General features: G+C 38.4%; 1 protein-coding gene across 2 annotated transcripts in view; it reads left to right on the top strand.

Moving 5' to 3' along the window:
* EYA1 (EYA transcriptional coactivator and phosphatase 1) overlaps positions 1-17,355 on the top strand; it is a 158,121-nt gene that overhangs the window by 65,550 nt on the left and 75,216 nt on the right. The window contains exons 1-3 of one of the 2 annotated variants that reach the window (XM_053957114.1): positions 2,440-2,523; positions 7,976-8,025; positions 9,445-9,572. In XM_053957114.1, the coding sequence (XP_053813089.1) occupies positions 9,449-9,572 (124 nt within the window). In that variant the 5' untranslated portion in view covers positions 2,440-2,523; positions 7,976-8,025; positions 9,445-9,448. Of the gene's footprint in view, positions 1-2,439; positions 2,524-7,975; positions 8,026-9,444; positions 9,573-17,355 lie in introns of those variants that run through there. The other variant, XM_053957106.1, reaches the window with a different exon arrangement.

The following is a 17,355-nucleotide window of genomic DNA, read 5'->3' as shown; positions in this document are numbered from 1 at the left end:
GCCTGTTTTAGTCATCTTTGCATTTAAAATACTCAAATTTATTCATTTATTTGTTCTATTTGATTTTGGTTTTTCTTTTCAATAATGGAATGAAATAGATTTATGCTAAAATTTGCATGTGTCATTGAAATCACAGTCTTCTTTTTAAATACTTTTTTATTTCCATACCATCATTTAAGTATCACTATTTTTGAGAAAGGGTTTTGAGTTACATTTTCCAGTGTTAGATTGTATTTCAAATCAACAACATGATATTATTTGATTTCTTCTAGAAAAAAAATGAACTTCTGCTTTGTTAAAGTGTGTGCCTGATATTATTCTTTTAATAGATGTAGCTCCTACAGTCAGTGAAGCAAGATGTGTCTTTATATCAGATTGGGTAGGACTTTGTAAAAAATGATCTTATTAACACTGGTAAAGAATTCAGTGGTAAGCCTTTTCCAGAAGATCGTGCCTGTTCCAAAAAAGCACATAGTTCAGAATGATTGCATAGCCTTGTGCTTCAGGGTTTCAGTGACTGTTACCTGACAAAACTGCGTGGCTCCATAATAAGTAATTTGTATTTCTTTCACAGTTTAATATAGAACACGATAAATAGTTTTCTTGGCGTGAGATGTGGTTTGTGACTCCGAAGAAGTGATGGGATTGTGTTTGTGCTGGCTACGCAGACGGGCCCAATCGAAAGCTGCTTATGTTGACCTGGGTTCCCATATATGGTGTGTGACTGTCCCGAGATCCCTTTTCTCCGCTAAACAAAATGAAATCCTAGGTGCGTTTTCAGCTCGAGGTTGACTTGTAGCTTTGCAAACCGATCTGCTTTCCTGAAGTATTCCCAATGTACTTGCTACAAAATAATGTCTCACTTACTGGGATGTAGTAGCCAGAAGATATTTCTCCTCTAGAAGTATTGCTTTCACATTCACAGATTAGTTAATTGAAGGTAAGGATATATGAGCAGTGAATAACCACAGGTTTTTGTAAAGAGAAAAAAAGTTCTGTTTCAATCTGTTTGTACAGTATAAAGTCGGGGGGGTTGTTGATTTTTGGTTTTGTTTTGGTTTTTTAAAATTTAGTACTTTAGACCTGGCATTGTATTAAGACTTCTTTTTTGGTACTACAAATAGTTACGCTGTTTTCCTCATCATATTTGGATTATGCGCACTGAAAAACAGTGTAGAAAAATTAGTGTTACATGAAGTGAAAGATTCTGTCTGCATAGTGGAAATACTCTGGAGAATGCTGGTCAAATTTAGTTACTATGTATGTTATAATGTTTTTTAACATAATGTATATATTTTTGAAAGAGGTTTTTTTTTTTTTAATTATGAGCAACTAAAAGTTCTGTAATAGAAAAGCATCATAAACCCATTTCAGTTTAATGGCTTACTAATTAAATTACTTAATTACCTATTGATTGGTAAAAGCTAAGGTTACTTAATGCACAAATTTAACTCTATGCAACCATCTCTCCCTTCTTTGGAAACATTTATACGGTCTGTGGAAACGGCCTTTATACAGTTTCAAATTTTAAAAATTTAGTAAGTGATTAGTAATAATTAAAATACAAATTTGACTATATTTACAATTGTTTTTAGGCATACAGATGTTTAATGGTTTAAGTGGTTTAAACCATTTTAAAAGTTCCAGATATGTTATTTAATAAATACCCTTAAATTGGAGAAGGCTAGCTTAAATAGTTTTAGCAGACCCTTTCTTTACAAGGTTGCAAGAATCTCAGATATTTGAGAACAAATCTGTTACATATCCAATCAAAACGGCATGTCCGGACGTGCACGCTGGTTGTATGCTTAAGAGCCTCTATGAGTATCCCTATTTAGCTTCTCTCATTGATATAATGTTGGTGTAATTCCAGTTATTCTATTAGGACGGCTTTAGCTTAAACCCAGTTTAAAAAAGGGGACGCATCTACGGACAATTCAACTTTCTAAATGAGGAGGGACCCGAGGGATTTTCAGGAGTTTTTCTGGGGCGAGGCTGAGGAAGGTGCAAAGAAGGGGGGCCCTGCCGGCCGGGCAGGGGGCGGAGGGGGTGGCCGGGGGCCAGGGGCGCGCAGTTTCCGCGGCGGAGAGCGGCAGCCCCGGCTGCGTTTCACCCGTGCAGGAAGGCTGACTTCAGACCGCGCAAGCCTCATTGCAGTTGTTGCTTTTAAACCAATAAGGTTGGGACAAGAGAATAGCTGCGGTTTGCATTACAAAAACAAAAACAAAACCCAAAGGGGAAAAGAAGAAAAAAAAAATACAAAAAAAAAAAAAAAAAAAAAAAAAGGCGAAGGGGAGTGAGAAGGAAAGCGGGCGCGGGAGCGGCGGCGTGCCCCCAGGCACTGCCTGGGCAGACACACACGGCTGAGCAAACAGACGGCGGGGCTGCCGGCAGCCTCCCTTGGCCGCGCTTTGTCTGCCCAGCCCCGGCCCGGCGCGGCCCGGCCCCGGGGCGCTCCTGCCCCGCCGCGCCATGGCAGGCGCGGCCGCCGCGCTCTGACCCGCGGAGCTGCGCGCCGGCACCGTGAGTACGGGGGGCACTGACAGCGGCCGCGGGGCAGCGGGACGGGCGGACCGGGAGGACAGCACCGGGGAAAGGGGGCCGCTGCCGCAGCCCGGCTGCCCGGGAGCGCGGGGTCCCGGGCGGCGCGGAGGGGCAGCGGCGCCTTCCGCGCCTTCTGCCGCTCCGGAGGAGAGCGGCGCTCAATTCTAAGTCACTGGGTGCAGCAGTTAATTTTGGCCGTAGTTCAGGCTGGGGTTTGTAGGCTTCCCACAAAACAGATGTTAGGAGATTCTGTTTATTGTGATCAGCCAGGTTTGGGGATTCTCCTGTTTGATTTCCGAGTGCTAATGGTTCGGCAGATAGGAGTAACGTGATGGGGAGATGTTAAATGGGGAGTGGAAATAGGCACGTACGGTACGAAACCAGCAGCCCTTGTTGAAAGAGACATGAGAGCGTGAGAAAAATAATAAAAAAATTGGGAGGAAGAATGCCTGACAGAGATTTTGACAGTGCTTTCTGAAGCAGGAAATCCTTTTGCTTAATATGTTTAAATTTTCCAAACACCAAGGAAAACATGCAGATCCCCACAGGAGAACTTTTCAAGATGACAGAATAAACATCTACACAACTGAAATATTTGACGTTTATTGACATTTTAGGTGGCTTATTCAGAACGGTGAGCTTAGAACAAGGAAGTTAAAGACCTTCTGAAGTCTCGTTAACTTTACATCTTCCTTTTGAGCAACCAAGACCCACCAAACATTCTCTTGGTGTTTCAAACACCAAGAGGAAGGACTGGTCTTTACAGTGCAAGATTGATTCTGGAAAAATAAAGGTGTTAGTGCACTTAAAAATGCTTCTTTGAGGGTGGTAGGGGTTTGGTGTGTTTTTTTCTTTCTTCTGTAAGCAAACATTCAAAACCAAGGTAAGCGGAAGAGATAAAAGCTTTCCAGGAAAAAAAAAATGATAGTATGTTTCATGTAGTTTGTTTAAATATAAAAAATGAGCACCGGGGGGAAATTTGGAATAAGAAGTGGAAATTTGGTGTAGTGTATCATTGGAAGTTTTTAACATTAGATACCATGTATAAAGATTATTTTGTTTTCCAACCCATACCGAGATGGTTCGCAAAGCATCTGCCAGAGCACCGGCTACTGTTTTGAGGTGTCAAATAAATTAATATTATTTCTATGGATACGCATTGGTAAAAGTACATATATGTGTGTGTAAACATGTTACAGAATTTTAGGTATATAAACACGTACGCACACGGAGTTTTCATGTTGCTCACAAACCTATGACATGCAATTTTTAGCCAAGCAGCTTGCTGCTGTCAGAGTTTTCCCAGGGCTTGGAAGGGTCTGGAAATGAGTAGCCATCCCCTCTCAGCAGTTCTGTGCAGTGACAGACAGCTTGAGTCATGCTTCACCTTAGGAGAAAAAAAGAATGAGTAATCATTTTGTTTGAATTGCAAAAGGAATGAAATATTTCTCAGGAGCCAAAAAAAATCTTGGAAAAGCAGAAAGACATTCTTAAATGGCTGGTCATAATAGAAGCATTGTCACATTGTAGTATTTCTTTCTTAAGGGGAAGAAAGTGTTGGGATTTCAAAATGTTTCATTCATGAGTGTATGAAATGAGCACACAGGATAGCACTTTAGAAGAATTTAAACTGGCAATTAAAAATTTAATAACTGCAATTACTTGCTTCTGCTTTAATAAGTAAAATTTGTCTTTGATGTGAATATCTAGTGAAAAAGCCCAACCTCTTCCCTTGGAGCCCAGCAATATATGATTATTGGAAGAGTGAAAGTATTACCAAGTTTCCTGGGTTGCCAGCAAGGTGCCTTTCTGCAGCCAATTCGCATTTTAGTTTTGTAACCTTTTGGCTGTTGAAGCCATTATGTCGGTAGATACCGACTTCGTCGTTCTTTTAGGGAGGTAAAGAGTGCTCTTGGGAAAAAGTCCCTTTCCCTCCCTCCCTCCACCCCTTCCTAAAAATGACAGATTTTTTTTCCTAAGAAGGAACACCCTCGTTTGAAAACTGCCATTGTCTTTGAAATTTGCTTCTTTAAAGCAGAACTGTATTTTAAGAGAAAATGTGTGTGCTGGCTATAGTTTTCTGGGTTAAATTCTTATTTTCACTTTGAAAATTTCTTTTCAGCTGGAAAAATGTTTTAAATTATAGCCATTAAAAAAATTGCTCCTAGCAAGCAAAAATACTGTGGAAAACCTGTAATTTAGACAAGTACCTACATTTTATTTGCTCTATGCTGCTGAAATTTAGAATCTCTTCCCATTTACAGTTTACTTTTCATAGAACATTATTAACTTTTTGGCTTCATACATGATCTTCTGTCAGATGCTTTTGATTTGTAATTTAGCAAAGTATAATAAACAGTGCAAAAGTCATGAATTTTCCTCTGCATCCTGAGCTCTGTGGTAGGGAAAATGTGATAAAATGTGTACCTTAAGTCTTGTTTGATGATCTCTCAAAGCAAGTTTGCCTTCTGGAAATAATTTCTGGGGTTGAAGAGCATGGTATTAACAGATTTAATGTGGCTATTCAGTGGATTGGTGGAGTACTATGTGAGGTTTAACAAAATGAGAGAGACAAATTGAACATCAACAAAACCTACATCTGTGAAGAATTATAAATTTAATTAGAAAAAAGGGCAAACTTAAAAGACCTCATTAACTAATCAGAATTTGATGTTACTGATTTAAGATTCTTAAATGGATGAATTTTAAGTAGCTTTGGTATCATTGTCCTTTTTTTCTCACCATGTACTACATAGTGCCCAATCTGCAGTCTGTATTAAGGAGAAAGATGTGAACGTTGCTGACAAAAATCAAATTATACAGAGTAATATTTTTGAAGTATTAAGAAGGACGTGTATGCCATTTAGCCTATAAGGCATTTTTAGTTTAAGCAGAACACTGAGTATGAAGGGGGTGTGACAGCTCCTTTTTTTTTATGTGACCCATTTCTGTCTGGATAAGGCCAGGCATTTGGGTTTTTTTTCCCCCACTTTTTATTTGATATGTGAGTTATGTTGCCAAACTTCAATTATCCAGAAACCTGTTGACAAAATGGGAATATATGAGAGAAAGCACAAGCACACACCACCCAGAAATGTTTTTATTCTATGAATTAACTGGTCGTCATAAGTGTGGTTCCTTACTACGTTGTAATTTTGTACTGCACATAAAAAACTGAAAGCATGTGAAGTGTAGCATTTTGTAAACTGTAACTAATTTCAGTCACATCTGTGTCTAATTGTTGTCTGCATTCGCATTCTTGAGAGTAGATTTATTTTTCCTGGACCACTCTGTGGATTCAGCTGACCAGCCTAAGTGAGGATTAGTTGTTTTAAAGTTATTTTGATTAAAGAGTCATTTTTAAATTTGGTAACGTGCAACACATGGTTTAAATAATCCTTGAGACACAAAGGAATATATCTAAAGTATGTCTAATGAAAATGAAAATTGTGGATATGAACTTTCACAAATCACAGAGTGTTTGAGGACATTTAAGGTATATATTTAATTCACTGTGAACGAGCTGGTTATTTTTTTTGCCCTGTCCCACAAATACATAAATGAGATCTTTCATGCTATGCACGTACATGAACATGTATCTATGTATATAATGTATATATTTTCAAATGTACAGAAGTTGCTATTTTTGTAAAAATTTGGTGCTTAAAATAGTGAGGATTGCATTTTTTTATTTGAATCAAGTATTAATAATTGTGTAGTGCATGTTGGAAAATATCGGTTAGTTAAAGCATCCATTTGAAAAAGGAAGTTTTTTCTATTATAAAAGATGGGTTTTATAAGATCCTGTGCAAGAGGGAGTGAAGATAGCTCTGTAGGCAAACTTAGTTCTCACCTATAATTTTTTCCAGGTGTTTAGAAGTAACAGCAGAAGCATATCCTAAGGCACTCTGCAGCAGTTTCTGGGGTAAAGAACTAAGGGGAAAAAAATCCTTAAACCAAAATGCAGAGTTTTGACTCTATCTGCTAGTCTGGTTTGATTTGGCATGCAACGATGTATTGAAAAGCGTGTTATGCAGTACTTTAAGTACCCAGTTATAAAAAGATTGATGTTCTTCAGCATGCATTATTGCATGCTTCTTGACATCATTTGTAATGTTCTTCCTTGCCTGACTGCCCCTAGCAGTTGTTTACTCTTGCTAGTAGTAATTCTGTCTGTGATTAAAAATAACAAAAAACCCACCCTACAGACACATAAGTAGGATTTGCTTGGATGATTTTTATGGCACTTAAAATGCCTCATCTCCCTTGTCTTTGCTCTGTGATCATTTAGGAGATGTCAGTTCAGGTTGAATGGAAACGCACAAGAAAGATCCTCACTGCAGACATTAAGAGAATATATACCTTGCCCAGAGAAGCTTTCATGTGCTTTTAAGCTAACAGTGTCTAGGAGTATATTTCCACCTGAATTTTATCACCTGCTGACAATTGTTACTGCCTAGAGTTTGTTAGTGAAGCAACAGCATTTTTCTGATGGAATATGAAAACTGTTACTCACCTGAGTTATAAAAGGAATAATTTAAACGAAAAAATATTGGTGGGCTTTCCAGTGGAAAAAGATTCCTTTTCTTCATGAGCGACCTCAGAGGTAAATTCTACAGCTTCCTCCCATTTATTTAGCCAGAAGTGTCCTTTTAAGTAATTTTATCAGAAATCTCATTAGCAACTGGAATTTTTAGGAGTAAGACTATGCAATAACTCGTGGAGTTTTTATTTTAATTTGACCTGGTTGGAGATGGGCTTCTTTTAGAGGTGGTTCTGTTAGGCTGTGTGCTGTATAGTGAAGGTCTTTACCATGGGTAGACTCGCCCCTTGCTATTCTCTACCCCTCCTCCCCAAAACACAACATCAGCGTCTCCAGCTTGCCTTTGGGGTGAGCTTGACTTGTGGGTTCCCTGTGGCCCAGGCACAGAGGAAGAATGGCGAAGAGCAAAGGGAGAAGAAAACCGGTATGATGAGGGCAAGAATCTGTCAGGACCGAAGGAGAAAGGAGGGATGAGAAGAGGCGAGAGGATGCTGAGGGGCCCGGGGCAGGAGCAGCTGGTGCTGCCCTTGGCGGGCGGCGCGGCGGGGTTACCTTTGCGGGTGCAGGCAGAGCCGAGCCGAGCCGAGGCGAGCCGGGCCGGGGGAGGAGTGAGCCCCTCTGCAGCTGTCACGGGCCCCTGATGAATCACTATCCCGTCACTTGGCTGCCGTCCCCTGGCGCGGGGAGGAGGGAGAGAGACCTGCCGGGGAAACAACAGTTGAGCCTTCAATTTAAAGACAATATGCCTTTCAGGGGCACCGCGCCCTCCTCCTCTCCCTTTGGATTTAAAGGACAGAATTGTCATCCATAGTGATATCCTTTCTTTAAATTAAGGCCTCATAGTAAACTGGAGTAATAGAAGCTTCTGTTTGTTTCCCTGGTTTACAGGTGCAGAAGTCCCAAACCAGTTCAGATGTTGCTGTTTCCTCAAGCTGCAGGTAAGGATTTGACCGAAAATTGCTAATTTTTTGCAAGCCTTCTATTGCTGGGGATTTTTTTAAACTTCAAGTGATAAGTAAAATATTTATTCTTTTTTCTCACATTAAGCAGATGAGTAAGTGCTGGAGCATAGCCTTTACGTGTGTGCAACCAACCAAGTCTGTAAACCATGAGCATGTAACTTTTCCACTAAATTGTTCGAGTTTATATTTGATGCAGGCGTTTTGAACTCGTCGCAGTATCATCTCCTTCTTTTTGTCTAGAATGTTTTAGGTAAAGAAATATTAAAAGAAGGATCTGTATTTAGAGTCTGTGATAAAATTTCAGTTAACATACAAGAGCTTTGTACCTGAAATGACACTTAGAATATTTATACCATTACTGCAGGAGTAATTTTATATATAATTTTAATAGTCTTTAAAAGAGCCTAAGAATTTCTTTTAAACTGAAAAATTGCTAGTTCACATGCCTTGGAGGCACAGTAACCTATGAAGTTTCTACTGGGAGCAATTACTTAGAAATAAGTACGTCAAATAACAATATCAAAAGTTTTAGGTATAAAGGAACAGAAGGATAGGGAACTTCAGTCATAAGCCCAGACAAGGGATATGTCATAGTGGTGATGACTGTTGGCCTGTTATTATAGGGCTATTGAAAGCACAAATCTTAAATATTCAGCTGCTTTTGTGCCACTTAAACATTTAATTTTTGCTTTAGATGGGAGTTGCTCTTTTCTCATTTTGACTAAGCGACAGCTGCTGAGGTACAGCAGAGTGCTAAGGCACACTGACTAACACCTCTATGGACTCACTGTATGTCGGTCAGATCCCTTTCCAATTGGGCACGCTTTATGTAATCCACAAAGCAAACAAGTGAGCAGACATAATAATGTTTTAATGCTGCATTTGTTTCAAAGGAAACAGAGGAACAATTAAGTAGTTTGCCAGAGTAAACACATACATCAGGAATATCTCATTCCCTGTCAGTAGATGATAGCTTTCCACAATTGCTTCAAGTGTTTTATTTGTTTTGGAGGCCCATTATATTGCCACTGAGTGGTAAATCTTGAAAAAGCAGAGTGTTAATTTGTTTTAAGAGAATATATGTCTTCATGTGTTGGTGATGCCATCTTTGTACATATTTTAAAAATACAAGATTGCATCAATTTTGAAAGTGCCGTGCTTGGAATCTAAGTTTTATTTAGTTGCAAACTGCGAAAATAATTACAGTAGCTGGCCACTCGTGTGGGGCTACAACATGAGTTAAGCACCGGAAAAGATCAAGTTGGGAAAAGTAGTTAATTTTTTTACTAAGTGTTTCTGGGATGTTGGTAAATAGCAGGCTGCATCTCATAAAGGCAGTTCCTCTGTAATTCATGTTGACTTATGTCACTAAAACAAGTTGCATCTTGTTTTCAGGTCTATGGAAATGCAGGATCTAGCCAGCCCACACAGACGACTAAGTGGTAGTAGTGAATCCCCCAGTGGTCCAAAACTTGATAACTCCCATATAAATAATAATTCCATGACACCCAATGGCACAGAAGGTGAGCCAGACTTTTTTTTTTTTCAGTTTTTCTTAATTTGTTTTTTCTGCTTTTTTGCTTTGGTGTTTTTTCATAATGTTTTACTATTTTAGGTGTTCTGTGTTTATTCATATGGTACATAAAGGCAGTGCTCAATGTTTATCAGTAGTTACTATTATCAAGTTTCAGCAATAGTTTTCATTAGGTTTATGTTTCTTTCATGGAGTTAGAATGGACTGAGCAGGTAGTATGTGCAGAGCTTAAATTAAAAAAAAAAAAGTCCAAAAACTGAAAAGGAAGTTTAATGATGAGAGCAAATAAATAGTTGTTTACAATTGCCATAGTACAAAATGTAATTTTTCAGTCTTTTTTTACTTTTTGGTATTTCTTTATGTTCTCACTTTTTGTAAGCTCCTAAGGCTATGAGAATTTTGTCAAGTAGGCTAATAAAACTGAGTGTTGAAAGTTCCTCAGGCTAGCTTGCTGCTCTGATGGAGTGGCCAAAATTCAAACAGGTGTAGTAATTCAGTGGGGGAAACTGATACCTATTTCTCAAGAAGCAGTCAGGCAGTTGATAAGTTATGTTTGTTCTCAGTAGAATACTAACAACAACCTAACAGCTTTGCCAGTAATATAATACATCTATAATACATATAATAATACATATAATGAAACACAGAAGGGTTTATGCAACAAGCATCAAAAAATGCTCTTTCCTGTAGCATTTCTATGGCAATAGTGGGAAAGATCATACATGACATTTAACTGGCTGTGTGAACAGAGACTTAATACATTACTAGAAAAGACAGTCATGCAGATTCAGTATTGCTCTTCAGTATAAATGTTTAGGTAAACTGCTACAACAGTTGTAGCAAAGATATGCCTTTTTTTCCTAAGGATTGGGTTGTAGTAATGCTGTCAAACTCTTTAGGATTATGGACATGCATTACATTTTTCCAGGAAAGGCAGATGTCAGTCAAACAGATGTTGTCCCCCCTCCTCAATTCCCCAAATATCTCTGTTATTCATTGTAATTGGAGTCCTTGGTAGTGAGGACAGTTTATGGGTTATCAGATTAACAGGGACTTGTGCCAGACTTGTGTGTAATTTACTTTTTGCTATTGCTGTAAAAGTATTGCTTCAATCGAATATTAAGTATTTTGAAAAAAAAAAAAAAAACCACCTTTTTAAATGATAAACAAAGTGCTTACTGTGCTCATGGAGTTAAGCATGAAAATATTTTATGTCCATAAATGAATCTTTTTCCTTCAAAATATACAAGTATGTTATTATATTTTTATATCATATTACCAGGTATATACCACTTTTGGTATAGAATAAAATTGCCCTTTCAAATTAAAATTCCTCTAGCTCACAGAAATCTTTGTTGTAAACTTCATGAGTTTTTCTACCTTCTATAACTTGAAGGTTCTTTCATAGCAAAAAAAAAAAAAAGGGGTGTTCCTTAAAACACTGAAAGATGTTCATCATCTGACTTGATTTTTTGTTCAACATGTAGTGCTGTGTGCATCCACTCTGAGAAATGCTTAATATTACTTCATCAGGAAATGAGGTATATGTTTTATCTATTAATGCATTGATCTCAGGTAGCAAATAATTTTGGAAATAATATCTCAACTTCTAGGTAGGTATCAGAGTTTATTGAAGGAAGCCAATTAAACCATGGTAACTTCTTTGTCTGACACTAGAACCTTTCAGTTTAAAAGCATTTGGAGTGAATTCTACCCAGAAAGCTCTAACTTGCAATAGATCTTTGCCTCCTGAGATGAAGCCAAACGGTTTTCTTTTGTTTGCCCTTTTCCCTCAGGTGACATGACCCTCCTCAGCACTGCAGACTGGTTGCTCAGCCCTAGCACACAGAGCCCCACAGGTTTGGGTGCTGCAGTGGGTGCAGCAGGCGTGGGCACTCAGCATGCGATTTCGGATGTTGTTCCAAAAGTGTCCTGAGAGACAGGACACTTGTGCTTGGCGGTTCTGCTCTGAGCTCTCTAATTTGAAAATTCCTGTCTCTGATTGCTCTTAAGTGACAAAGAAGGAAAAGTTTTTCAAAGAAACTAGTAGAATCATTTATTTCTGAATGAGATGTGTGCCAAGAGATAAAATTTATGAGTGAAGCAGATGCCTGAGATTCTGAAGGTGGAATTTTTACTGCTAATCTGTTTTATCTTGAGAAAATGTTTTGTTAGGCTCCTTGAGCTGCTAAAGAGTCTTAAGAAGGAGTGGAGTGAATGAAGCAAATGTTTCCTATTTTTTTTTAATGAAGGGTGAAGTAAAATTATTTTTCCTGGGATTCTTGAAGCAGAATCCTGCTGAGACACAAGTGGCTGATTGTAAGGATGCGGTTGTAAGGGCTCGCCAAACACCTCTTTCTAGATGCTGCAGTGTGGTTTGCTTGTTTGTTGCACATGGAGTGGAGATGTGGGTTGCTGAATCTTCACATGTCAAATATAATATGTGAAACCAGCTTCTGGTCTACCATGCACACATTCTCACTAATGTGAAAGAGCCCTCCTTCTCTAGCATAAGAGATCTTCATATGGCCGAGCAGCAGGGCCTCTAGGTATTTGCATGTTATAAATATCTTGTAAAGATATGTTAAATTTGATTTCACTATGGGTGTGATTTTTGACAGGTTTCCATACCCTGAAGCACAGGATATGTTCACTAAATGTGGGGAGGGGAAGAAGAAAGAAGAAGGGAAAAAAAATACCTGTCCCAAAGTGAAATGGCTGCATTTCAAACAAATGTTTATTAATTCCTCTAAGGCACATTTTCAGACTTGTCTTCTATTGATGTTTTTCTGCAAGAGGATGTGGTTGGAAGATACTTCACTTTGTTAGCTAATATTTTTAGCTTCACACTTAGCTGAAAGTTTTCAAAGCACTGAATGGGGATTTAGTTGTACGATTGAGTCTGAATTTAATCTCTACATGCAGCTTATATATAATAACTCTTTGTGTGTTTAATTTCACCTTGAGAGAACAAAATTCTTCTCTTGGTCTGGCAGCATGGTCTTCACTGATGAGGAAGTAACAAGGAAATTACAGGCCTTGACCAGACAGAAATTTCCCAGGATCAAATGCAGAGGACTAAAATGTCTGGCTAAAGGCACTCAGAAAAATCAGGCCTAGTATGCCAAGGTGATGCTGACTATATGAATACTACAGTATTTGAGGTTTTTGTGTTCTCTTTAAGTGTATTTCCACAACATACCCTCTATTGTAGAAAAGAGCAGGCGCTGGACACTATAAAAATTATGGCCTCGTAGAAGTTGCCAAAGAAAATATCTTAAAAAAATTATTGGAGCAGGGATTAAAATGTTCATAGTTTTGCCTTATCTCTAATCTTCCTTTGTCAGTGAATTGCCATGGTGGGTTGATACTGAAGGAGTTAAAGGAACAATAACAACAGAAGCTCATAAAATTGCCATTCATTAAGTTTTATCAGACAGCTGGTGGCTTTTCCAACACAGTGCCCACTTTGGTAGATACCCTTTAGAAGGGAAAGGCCGTGAGTAATCAGTAAACTTGAAAGGAATAGGAAATCTGTTTTCCATGGCAGACAACTGCATCCAGTTTCTGCCTACGGTGATCTTTACTTTTATCTTAAGAATGTAAATCAAATCTGATGGATGGCATAGAGTGAGAAACAGAAGCCTGTGGCCCATCATGATGATGTTTTATGCAACTGGAATGGAAAAGAATAGATGAGGACTGGGAGAAGGAGCTGTTATTTTCTGAGCAACTACTCTTCATTCATTTAAGCAGTACAGACCTGCTACTGCCCTTTTATTTGAGTGTTCAAGAAGGAAGGTGGGAAGGCATTGTCATATCAAGTGGGAAGGGAAAGTGGATAACAAATTGAAGATCAGATTTTCAAAGATACATAGGAAGGGAGGCTTCAAAGGGAGTTGGACATCAAAAATCCTTTGGAAAAAAATGATTCTCACTCTTTAAGTACCTGCTGCAACATGAGAATGAGATCTGACACAAAGGCAGTCAGAGCTCTCCACTATGAGACTATCTGATTTGTGGCCATTAAAAAGGTTGTTTTAAGACTGGTGAACATAAATCCATCTTTGGGGTTTCAAAAGGCAGCACTGTGTGGTATGTTTGCTGTCAAGTTGCAGTATTACAGAATGGAGAAAAAGTTGTTTTCAGTATTTCCTAAAGTAATGGGAGAGTAAGATGTTAAAATCTATAGAAAGGGTAGAACTGGTTGTTGTTATGGCATGTGATGTAGATTTCTCTAAGTAAATTATATTTCTATAAATTATATTTCTTGAAATTCTAGCAATACTTTGTAGCACTCAAAATAGTCTTTCAGTATTGCAATTAAGCAATTCACATTAGCAGTGAATGATTTTTAATTTATTCCTATTTTTTTTACATTTCTTGGTTTTTTGTGTGCTTTGGGATCCAAAGTTGTGGTAGGTGATAGTAATCAGACAAAAATATTCTTCTTTTGGTGATTCTGGTTGGATTCCAGTACCTTTTAATTACTCATTTCTGGAGTTCCTGCTAATTATGTAGGCTGAAATTTCTATACTTGTGTTTGCACTAAGGAGCTTGACGGTATGAAACTTGTAATTGATAGCTCCGTATTTAGACATCCTGAAATAATAGCATACTAAAGGTAGATGTAATATTTGCCTTTTAGTCAGGTACTAGCATCAAGAGCTGTGGATGCTGGTTTCTTTACTCATCCCAGAAAAGTGCAAGGGGACCATTGTTTGGTCAGAGGCAAAAACTGCAGAGGTGCTGGGCTCCCAAAAGCAAGCTGGGGGTCTGTAGAGGCTAGTAAGAATCTTCCACCTGATGTCTCTTCTGGAGGATAAAAATCAGGTGCAGCTGATTTATGTGAAGGCAAGGGGCTGAGTTGGACTATCCTTTCTTTCCTGCTTTTCATCTTTTTTTTGTTGCTGTATTACACTGGCTTCCTTCCAGACTCTGTCTTACCTGTGCTTTTATTTTCCTGCTTCACCAAGAGTCTTTCTGTCCTGAGCACATGTAGCATAATGCTCCCTTATTCCTCTTTCATAGGCACTTGGCCAGTGAAATAACTTGTCCACTTCTCTGCTGACTCAGTCAAGCAACTCCTGTTGCAAGATCTTGGGGAGGAGATGGGCTAATAAATATTTATTTACTTACTGTCTTTTCTATATGTGTGTGCATCCATTTTTGAAAGAGTCTCTATTTCAGTTTCCTCTGTAAGTTTTTCCTGAAAGAAAGGACCTCCTTTAAGTGATAAGTTAATGGCAATACTGGTTCCCACAGGCATTTGAGGTAAACAAAATACTCCAAATGACAAATTACTTAAAAAAAAAAAAAGAGGAAAATCTTAGAAGCACTATTATTTTAATATCATTTATTTTGAAAGCTTCTTATATAGATGTTTACAACATAAGCTGTTTCAGACAGTGAATGAAGGGTGGTAGTGTGAGAGCACCCTCTGAGTGTGTCCAAGGGCACCAGAGCTCCACATGCACAGTGATTGTGCACAGGCTGTGGGGTTTCAAGGGCCTCTAAGGATGTCCACTTCTTTTCTGAAAACTAGCCAACAATACATCATTCTAGGGGTGGTGTCTTTCCAGTGGGACCAGCCTGTTATGCACGTGTGTGTACAGTTGTGTGATTCCATACAAAAATGTCATATGAAGTGTCATATGGCCAGTAATACAGATGAGAAGGAAATCCAGCCCAGCTGTCACTCTGCACCTGCAGAAGGAACAGAAGTAGAACATCTTAGTCAAAGATCACACCTTAGTAGGGTAGTATTTGAAGAACCTTAGCAACTTCAGACTTGTGGCTTGATGATTTAGCATTTGCATTTGCACCTTGTAATCTTCTGATGGATTTTGCTTGTCCCAAGTAAATAAAAAAGCGTGGAACTTGGTTACACTTCGGGGTTAGCTATGTCATTTGACCCCTGGTCAGTGAGTGAACCTGTGTCGCCATGTTCAATGAAACAAGCAGGGAATTTGCTGCTGCTGGTGCTAGCTGGAGGGGAACAGAAGCTGGCACTATCTCTCTTTGTCCAGGTGAATTTGGCTTTAAGTCTGTCGTTCCTGGAGCCAAATGTAGAGCATATTATTTCCCATTTATGAAAAGTCCCACCTGCTTTGTCAATGTGCTTCTGTCTTCATGAGATAGTCTTGTGTATCTTGTACACCTAAGTGGCAGAGCAGGCTTGACTTTTCCATGCTGCTCTCTTGTTCACATGTAGATTTCCATGTTCCCAGAAGGTGGTGAAGGCAACCTTCTTTGCCCTTAATGACTGGGCCTGTGATGACCTGTGGTCATTTTGTCTGGCTTTGGTTAAAGAATATGAATACTGTCTGGGAACACTGCAAGTTGTTAGACATGTGCATGGTCAAATTCCCAACTGAAAAGAGGAAAGTAAGAAAGGAAATAGAATAGTCCATGACACTTTTAAAAGGATTGGTTTTGGATATATGCTGCCTCCATTTGCAGGGGAGAGATACAAACATTTGGTGTAATTGGACATGTGAGTGTGAAGGGATAAGAGCCTTAGTTTGACTCAGATACTCTCATCTCCCAGCTGCAGTGAATTTTAACCCATGACTGTACTTGTCAGATAAATATCCAAATTGAATCTTCCTTAGCAGCTACAAATACCATCCACCTTTGTCTCTATCCAGATGTTTTTGAATTTTCTTTCTGATTTTGCACCTTAGCAATGACACCATTTCTTTGTAAATGTAAGGTATTTACTGCTAGATGAAGAGATACAAGGATGTTAAAACTCTTTCAGGTGAAATTCATAACATAAGAGGAAGAGGGTCTTGGGGGTGTATGTGGTAAAACCCAAGTGTTAACCACAGGCCAAATATTGGAGAAGTTTTAAAGCCTCTCACATCAGAGGATGGGAAAGCAGGGAACAGTCTGGGCTTGAACTAGAATGTGCTGCTTTGAGCAGGGACTTTTTTTTGAAAACCATACAAAAATTTAGGCTGGAAATTACCTTCTGGTAGTTTCCAGACAATGAGACTCAGGAAGAGTTATCTTCTTTGAGAAGCAGTAACAAGTAAGTTTATCAGGCTTCATGGTCAGAAGCTGTTGATTTGATAATATGTGTTAGAAAGAGACAATAATATCCTGGATATGAATTAGTATAATTGAGTAACCCATAACCTTTTTATAATTCCAAGATTCTTCACTACAAACAAAGGGCTATTTGAATAAAATAATCTAAAATATAATCAGCTTAGAGGTTCAAGGTAGAATTTTTGTCTTGTTGTTAGTAAAAATTATCTTTATGCTTCTAGGTGAACTTTGGGCTTCTATAGTGAGTACAGAAACAGGATGATGTCAAGCAAAACAGCAACTGATTATACATAAAGTACTTAATCAAGATTTACATGGTGTTTAGTTACTACTATTATTTGCAGATGCCAGTCAAAACAGGCCAAGAGATTGTGTTTTTATGTATGTCTATAAACAAACTAACTACCACACTTTGTTTGGTCTCTTGTAGCCCATGAACACTGAGAGCTATCAGCCAAGAATAATTAAATTTTGCCCACTTTTTTGTAAAATACAAAGAATATAGCATCATAGTGTTAATTCAATCTTAAAACTGCAAAATTAAAGCCTATTTAATGTCAGGCATGTTTGCAATATTTTTATTCTGATTTAATGTATACAGCATAGCTGCTAACAAAGATGAGTTCAGTAGAGCAAGCCTTATATGCATTTACTGTAATAAAAGCAATTTTTAAAAGATATTTTAAAACCTTGCTTTTTGCATGCTTGAAGGTGCA

Source organism: Vidua chalybeata, chromosome 1 (genome assembly GCF_026979565.1).
Source record: "Vidua chalybeata isolate OUT-0048 chromosome 1, bVidCha1 merged haplotype, whole genome shotgun sequence".
Taxonomy (NCBI): domain Eukaryota; kingdom Metazoa; phylum Chordata; class Aves; order Passeriformes; family Viduidae; genus Vidua; species Vidua chalybeata.
This window is presented reverse-complemented; position numbering and strand designations above follow the sequence as displayed.